Source organism: Corythoichthys intestinalis, chromosome 4 (assembly GCF_030265065.1).
Source record: "Corythoichthys intestinalis isolate RoL2023-P3 chromosome 4, ASM3026506v1, whole genome shotgun sequence".
Taxonomy (NCBI): Eukaryota; Metazoa; Chordata; class Actinopteri; order Syngnathiformes; family Syngnathidae; genus Corythoichthys; species Corythoichthys intestinalis.
The window spans coordinates 58,367,711-58,376,701 of record NC_080398.1 but is presented as its reverse complement, the minus strand read 5'-3'; the positions used below and the strand labels follow the sequence as shown (position 1 = coordinate 58,376,701).

The window sequence follows — 8,991 nt, the reverse complement described above, 5'->3', positions numbered from 1 at the left end:
ATCGAGCGCAAGGGAGGAGATCCAAGTTTTTGAAGAGTTGGAGGAAGAAGAGGAGGTTGGAATTTTATGTTGGACCTAACATGTATTAGCCAGACGCTAATCAGGATGCAAACAATGTGCCTAGACTACCTGACATGGAATGGATACAAGACCCATCGAGATTACAAGATTGGTAAGATATAAGCTGTTATTATTTTCATGATTTGAAGATGCAGGCATTTGCACATAATTTTATGTTTTTGTCTATCTGATGACATTGTTAAAAAAAATAATCAGACTTCATGTTCATTTTGGGAGATCTGGCAGCTGTCGTGCATATAAAATAATAATGTAAAAACATTGGGGGGAAAGAAGGAGATGAGTCGTTGATGGCTTTCTCCACTATATTGTGGCAACAATAAGAAAACAAAATAATAGCGGACTGCCACCACATTCGACCACGAAGTTTTGCTTCTCGCTGATCTCCTTCTTTATCTTATCTTCTCTTTATGAGGAAATGTAGTTTTTTCACACAAGCGAACAGATTACAAAGCACCACTTCAGTGTTGTCCCGAGACTACATTTCCCATGATTCACTGCGTGACTTGAGCCGCTCGCTGATTCGCTGCGAGATTGACTCAATGCCAACACGCTTAGTTGTCACCTGTCAGCGGCTCGCGTGAAACACAAACTAGAAGGCTATCAAGCGATCACCGTGAAAGAAACGCCGAACCTTACAAATGCAATGCAATGCTTGAAGCATGAAGGTGGAAATACATAATACAAATACAAATAAATGTGCACAAACTCACCGGCGGTGTGTGTCTCTTACGGCAACGTGACCGTGAATTACCGCGACGCCGACTCGCTTATATGCACATCCACATCCCTTTCCCGATTGACAGTGGATTAACCCTTTCGGACAAGATCATAGATGACGCACAATTTAAACACGCTTAACTTACACAACAACTACGCAACAACAACTATGATCGGGGATTGCCACGAGTTAACTTTCGGCTAACGTCGCTAGCTTATACTGTTCATTCCACAACAGTTGGCAGCTCTGCTTTGACAAAGTCATCAGTCATCTATCCAAAAATCACACTTACTTTTTGGCAAATCCTTGATCATAAGCAGACCGGTTAAGGGAGCAGGCATCTTCGAAGTGTTTGCAGCAGAGAACACTACTCGATGATGGCGTAAAATTCATCCGCTTCATGCGAACGAAAGATGTCCATTTACATGCCCTGCTATCCTTTGGCCACTCATACAACTTTTCGTTTGAGTGAGAACAAAACATCGCCACACACCGCCGTGGCATCTTACCGAGAAGCAAGACAACAAACAATACTGTTCTATGGCGGACTTCCGTCGCAGTTCTCGGTGTGACGTCAATTCGGAAGATTTCCGAAGATTGCCGAAGACAAGCATTTTCGTTGTCAAGGGCGCTGCTATGGGTTAAACAAAGAATCTGGAAGGGTTGCGTTAAAAAAAAAAAAAAAGAAAATATGCTTATAATTGTTTAGCCATTGAAACTATGCCAACTATGGTTGGCCAACCTTAGTTCACATTTCCCCTTTAATGTTGTAAATCAACTGTTAAAATTAGGGTTGTTCCGATCATGTTTTTTTGCTCCCGATCCGATCCCGATCGTTTTAGTTTGAGTATCTGCCGATCCCGATATTTCCCGATCCGATTGCTTTTTTTTGCTCCCGATTCAATTCCAATCATTCCCGATAATTTTCCCCGATCATATACATTTTGGCAATGCATTAAGAAAAAAATGAATAAAACTCGGACGAATATATACATTCAACATACAGTACATAAGTACTATATTTGTTAATTATGACAACAAATCCTCAAGATGGCATTTACATTATTAACATTCTTTCTGTGAGAGGGATCCACGGATAGAAAAGACTTGTGACTTTGTATATTGTGACTAAATATTGCCATCTAGTGTATTTGTTGAGCTTTCAGAAAATGATACTGTAGTCATGCCCAAATGCATGATGGGTAGTGGAACCATGACTGTGCGTAGTGCTACCAATTGATATATCTTCTCTGCGTTTGCAAATAACATAAGGTGTTAAGATTGCACATTGCTTCCTATAATATTTCTAATCATAGGGAGAGGGATTGTAAGGTTTTAGCCAATTAAAAAAAGGCTCCAAAGGCTGCCAAAATTCACTCTACTCATTTTACGCTGCCTTTTAACTCTCTATATAGGTAAAATGGCGCCATTACAGATTGAGTGCGACAAAGCGTGAGTGGGTCGTCCAGCGCATGCATTAATTGCCTTAGATATTTTAACGTGACACATTTTTATAAAAATTATTTACCGCTGTTATTAGGATAAATTTGATAACCCTACCTTAAGCCTAAACTAAAGACTCTGGAAGAGTGAAACATATTATGTCGGTAACGTTAAATTCAATTAGAAAACGATTTAATTTAAAAAAAAAAAAAAAAAATTTAAAAAGGCATGGCCGATATTTTTTTGCCGATTTCGATACTTTGAAAATGACTTGATAGGACCTGATCGATCAGGATGCCGATCGATCGGGATATCTCCAGTTAAAATTGTTAAAATTGCTACCATTTTTGCATTAGTTCCGTTCTACTTTCGACATGTTAAAGTTTTAAAAGTGCTTCATCATTTAAAGATAGATTCAAGTCAAGATTTTGCCGATTTAGGAGTATTTTAGATAAAAAGTTACTTAAGTTCGCTAGGAAGGTTCACTACATCAGAGCCTTTCTGAGAAGTCTACTGCTTCAAAATGGCGGTTGTTTATTAACGCCGCCGTCTGTCATTTCGCATTCAGTTCTATAAGCATTTGATATCTAGGCATAGTTTTTAGGCTGTCGGCTACAGTCAGGAAATATTGGAGCCACCTAGCCTAGCATCGCGTTTGCTACAGCTTCACAACACCCTTCTCTCTCAGTGTCTCTGACTTTTCTTGCGCCATTCAACCAACGTAGTAACGCATCGTAATGCACATTGTCTCGTTGCCGAAACGGTGACAAAATCCGTACGGAGAAAAAAAACAAACGTAATGCACGAAAAACTTAGATTTTGAACGTACGGCGTAGACATTTAAAAATCAGTGCTCACTCGTACAAATTACGCCGAAACCGTACAACTTCACAGGTATGCACCAGTGGCAACATGACTACATAAGCACCTGGTCTTTGTGGTGGCACGGGCTTCGTTCCACATCTGCTTTTATGAACATGTTGTCCTCCCATGTCGTGATGATGGCAAATGGATGCGGTATTTCCAAGTTGTCTTTTTTGAGGGATTTTGGCGAGTAATGTTACTCCAGCTCCACTGTTGTTTTGGATGGAGAAATTCTAAAACGGAAGTCGCCAGGAGAAATGTGGAAGTACCTCGGAAACCTGTCTATAGCCTACACATCTGCCATCTCACACTAGGTGTGTAATAATAAATCGATGTGGATCAATATATTGATTGTTCCGTACAATTAAATCGATTAAGTCGATCAAAATACAAAATGATTATATAAATTTGATATTCTGTTTTGTTAATGAAAAAATCATTTAAAAAATCAACTAAAATTGTCAAACTCATCCAAACATATCTGTGTCCTTTATTGCTTTAGAAAAATTGGAACTGATTGTGTTAAATGTGTTCATAATTTTGGATTAAATCGATCAAAGGCCTTTGAATCAAATCGTCGCAGAATATCGTCTCAATGTCCAAAGAATTGATAATACGATCATGAAAAATTTGGCACCCCTCAAAAGGTTCCTGCCACCCTCGCCACCTAGGGTTGCCAACTGTCCCGTGAAAAACATTATCATCCGGTATTCAGAAACAAAATGATGTCCCTTATGGAGCTTTCAAAGGACGCGCTTTGTCCCTTATTATCATCAAACTCGAAAATAGTGTCTTATTTGTAGAACGTCCGAATACTGGTATGGTGCTTCGCAAGAACATGCAGGGAAACACATTCCTATGGGACGGAACAATGACAATACGAAATCCCACTCTTCTCATTGGTCGAGTTACTGTCACTAACGGGAGACAACATAAGAGTGTTTAAAATGATGATCATTTGTTTTCTTGTTCTTTTCTGTGTACTTTTCACTAATTGTATTATATTTTTGTGTTCTGTCAAATTATTTGGCGTGATCATTTGCAAAAATGTTATTGCAGAGGGGACTTCGGATGCACCTAAATTGTAAAACAAAAAAACAACCAAAAAAAAAACCCTTACCAGAGTTTGCTTGCATGTTTGCACATTTAAAAAAAAAAGTATTTAAAAAACACCAAAACGGCCAAACACCCCCCGCCTCCCATACACATAAATGAAGGCTCAGAACCTTAAGTGTTGAATTATACAATTTTAAATTTAGCTTGACAGATTTAATTCTAGTATATTTTGGATTAAAAATACATTGATGATAATAATTTTACCCCATGTGCTTGTTTAACTCCAATATGTACCTAATTAAATCAGTTTTGAGTAAAATTATTAAAATACTAGAATTTTTGGGCGTAGGTGGTTTGCATAGGGACGGTAAAGACAAAATACTACAAACTTTTCAGGATGCTGAAATTGTCCCCACCAACTATAAGCAACCTTATTTGCATTATTTAATGTGTTCAGTTATATAGGTCATTTAGATTGTCTTCCCATATTTTGTAACGATAGAATTGACCCTACCATTATTGAGTGAATTATTTTCATTATGTTCAGACTTAAATTTACCCCTTTTTCACTTGCTGAATGTGCCAGTCCATGTTTTTTCCTCAAACGCACGTTTGGCTGATGACTTGACAACCCCCCCATACACACAAACCCACACGCACACGCACACGCACACACAGTAGAGAATTATATCACATGTCAACATGCCTCCTCCTCCGCCCGCTTCGAAGATTATCAGAAGTTTTTTCGGCCAGCAGCCACTGTAAGTAATGTAAAAAATCATTGTTGTGAAGGTGGGAAACGCACCAATAATTTTGCTACTGAAAGTCCGACCTGCATCAGAGGTAGCATTACCACTACATTAAACTGCGTGAACTTGCTAACCTGAGTAAGAAGCTGCTTAGGGAGAAGTGTCCTCCTGTGTTTTCTACTATGTTAACATTATTTAAACTGTGAGAAATATAGCGAACTCTGCTCAGCTGTAAGAAATGTAGTGAACCATGGTTTACCCCATTCTCCCCAGTTTTCATTTTTGACTTACTGTATGTGGTCTGAACCCCTTATAGCCTAATGTATCACATTTGATACACTTAGAATTTCATTATTTTGAGACTCTAATTTAGAATTTTGAGATTTATTAAAAAAAAAAAAAAAAAAAAAAAAAAAGATGAATGCAAGTCAACACATGCATCTGCAAGTTCCGTGAGAAAAAAAAAGGATTTAGCTAGGATTATAGATATTAGAGCACTTATTACACATATTCATTTTGATTTTTCTCTTTTTTTCTCACAAATTTGAAAAAGTACCATTCGGACCTTATTGTTTAAATTTCGGGATTCTCTGACAATTGCTTCATGTTGCAGGCTTTAAAGGGTTAAAGGGTTAAAGCAGTCTGAAGGAGTTTTCATTTTTTGTTGAGTTTGGCTGTGCTTGTGGACAAAAGCAGTCGTGTTTTTCCTGAAGGAAGGCTCCATTTTTGTTTATTTTTGTTATTCCCTGACTAAGAAGTTTTTGTTATATTTGATTTATTTAGACACAAAATTTTGAGTGGTATTAAGACAAATGTTTATTTTTTTGCACTCCTGGATAATTAACAATATGATTAACAAGTTTGCATTTCTTGTGTATGTTAATATAATTTGTGTTCAAAGAATGCAATTTAAATTTGCTAATAAAATCCAGACATTAATTGTGGACGTTTTCAAAATGTTTCTTTAGTAGTTTTTGAAAATAAAGGTTTGAATTGAACGGTGTATCACCTGAAGCAATACAGATGCACTGCAAAAACCCACCTCCTTAAAAAAAAAACAAAAAAAAAAACAATGTTTTCAGTGTATACCTACTAGAAATAAGTGAAATTACTGGACTGTCTCAGAAAATTAGAATACACAATATTCTAATTTTTTGAGACAGTCCTGTGTATATATACAGGACTGTCTCAGGAAATTAGAATACACAATATTCTAATTTCCTGAGACAGTCAGGAAATTAGAATATTGTGTATTCTAATTTCACAATACACAATACACAATACACAATATTCTAATTTCCTGAGACAGTCAGGAAATTAGAATATTGTGTATTCTAATTTCCTGAGACAGTCCTGTATATATACACAGGACTGTCTCAAAAAATTAGAATATTGTGTATTCTAATTTTCTGAGACAGTCCAGTATCTGCCACTCCTTCGAGTAAATTTTACTCAGATTTCTTGAAATAAGAAAAACAGCTAGCTGAAAATAAGCCTACCAGACTTATTTTAAGCAAAAAGTGTGTATATTTACCTTTAAAAAACTTGTTTGTCAGAAATGCTCTTAATTCAAGAAATAGATATTGTTCAAAACATTATTTGAAAGCATTCTTTTACCAAACAAACAGTAATATTTACTAAAAGTAAGTGCAAGAATCTGAGGCAATAACCTGTTAACTAGCCTTTAAAAGTCAAAACAAGATGAAGAAAATTATTCGACTAGATTTAAGAAAAATGATCAGATTAAAACTTTATATTGTAAATTTGCAGTGTGAAAATTAGTACAAGTCAATACAGATTTATTTTGCATTAATCATTTAGCCTATCAATCAATTAGGTTCCTTACTGAGAAATGTAGCCCTGACTGCCGTTCACCCAGGCTGTTTGGTGTTATTAATGTCCCGTCCCGAGCAAAAAGTGTGCATGCAGGTCATGCTGTTATATCATCCCTACGAATATTGAGATCAAATTTATGCGCTTGTTAGAATTATAACAAAAAAAAAAAAGACTTTTCACATGCAAAAAAAAAAAAAAAAAAAAAAAAAAAAATTTAAAGGTGATCTTTATCGGGCCGGCCGGCTCTACCAATGAAGTGTTCCTTTTTTTTCCAGGGAGTTGACAACCCTATGGCCACCCCATAAATATTTTTTCTTGATCCAGCCCTGTTGTTAAGTGAATTGAAACCATAAAACTCACAAAAAATGATGTATAAATGCAAGCCTATACACTGCTGGCCAAAAGTATTGGCAGCCCTGCAATTCTGTCATATAATGCTCAATTTGTCCCAGAAAATGATTGCAATTACAAATGCTTTGGTATTAATATCTTCGTTTATTTTGCTTGCAATGAAAAAACTCAAAATGGAAAAAAAAAAAAATCTTTATCATTTTACACTAAACTCCAAAAATAGGCCGGACAAAAGTATTGGCACCCTCAGCCTAATACTTGGTAGCACAACCTTTAGACAAAATAACTGCAAACAACCGCTTCCGGTATCCATCAATGAGTTTCTTACAATGCTCTGCTGGAATTTTAGACCATTCTTCTTTGGCCAACTGCTCCAGGTCTCTGAGGTTTGAAGGGTTCCTTCTCCAAACTGCCATTTTCAGATCTCTCCACAGGTGTTCTCCACAGGTCTGGACTCATTGCTGGCCACTTTAAAAGTCTACAATGCTTTCTCTCAAACCATTTTCTAGTGCTTTTTGAAGTGTTTTGAGTCAGTGTCCAGCTGGAAGACCCGTGACCTCTGGTGGGAGACCCAGCTTTCTCGCATTGGGCCCTACATTATGCTGCAAAATTTGTTGGTAGTCTTCAGACTTCATAATGCCATGCACACGGTCAAGCAGTCCAGTGCCGTAGGCAGGAAAGCAACCCCAAAACATCAGGGAACCTCTGCCATGTTTCACGGGGGGGCCGTGTTCTTTTCTTTGAAGGCCTTGTTTTTTTCCTGTAAACTCTATGTTGATCCCTTTTCCCCAAAAAGCTCTACTTTTATCTCACCTGGACAGAGAAAATTCTTCCAAAAAGTTTTTGGCTTTCTCAGGTAAGTTTTGGCAAACTCCAGCCAGGCTTTTTTTATGCCTCTGGGTCAGAAGTGGGGTCTTCCTGGATATCCTACCATAGAGTCCCTGTTCATTCAGACGCAGACGGATCGTACGGGTTGACACTGTTGTACCCTCGGACTGCGGTGCAGCTTGAAGTTGTTTGGATGTTAGTCGAGGTTCTTTATCCACCATCCGCACAATCTTTCGTTGAAATCTCTCATCAATTTTTCTTTTCCGTCCACATCTAGGGAGGTTGGCCACAGTGCCATGGGAACATTCATGTCTTTCTCAGACAGTTCTTTGGTCTTTTCTCAATGCTCAATGTGGTACACACAAGGACACAGGACAGAGTTTGAGTCAACTTTAATCCATTTTAAGTGGCTGCAAGTGTGATTTAGTTTTTGCCAACACCTGTTATGTGCCACAGGTAAGTAACAGGTGCTGTTAATTACATGCATTAAAGAAGCATCACACGTTTTCAAAGGGTGCCAATACTTTTGTTCGGCCCATTTTTGGAGAATTTTTCCCAATCTCTTTTGTGTTTTTTCATTGCAAGCAAAATAAATGAAGATATTATTACCTAAGCATTTGTAATTGCAAAACTTTTCTAGGAGAAATTGAGCATTATCTGACAGAATTACAGGGGTGCCAATACTCTCGGTAAGCACTGTTTATACTCTCGGTAAGCACTGTTTATAATGATAAAAGAAGTATAGTTTTATCATTTATTTTTCTGTACTTTACTTAACTAACACAGCTCGTGTTGGGGGCCTTATCAGGCTCACATTGGGCTCGGGTTCTGGGGGGAGAGGAGACCACGCCCCCTAAGTAGACCGGAAGAGACTGGCCTTTCACATGCGCACGATGCTGCACGCGCACCCAGGCCGTGTGCGTGCGGAACCTTCACGCGGACGAGCCACATTCGGCGGGGGCTCTAATGTGTCTGGCTCCAGGTTTGTCCGTGAGGGTCTGTCTGCTACTGCTACAACCCCAGGTGGGCACAGTGCTCACGATGTAGCAACGCGAGGCCGGTTAT

The 8,991-nt window shown here is 38.1% G+C and overlaps 1 protein-coding gene across 1 annotated transcript in view; it reads left to right on the top strand.

Moving 5' to 3' along the window:
* Window positions 1-8,796: 8,796 nt before the first annotated feature.
* Window positions 8,797-8,991, top strand: part of LOC130914776 (uncharacterized) — a 41,068-nt gene continuing 40,873 nt past the window's right edge. The window contains exon 1 of the mRNA XM_057834276.1: window positions 8,797-8,949. Within this exon, the coding sequence (XP_057690259.1) occupies window positions 8,893-8,949 (57 nt within the window). The 5' untranslated portion in view covers window positions 8,797-8,892. The remainder of the gene's footprint in view (window positions 8,950-8,991) is intronic.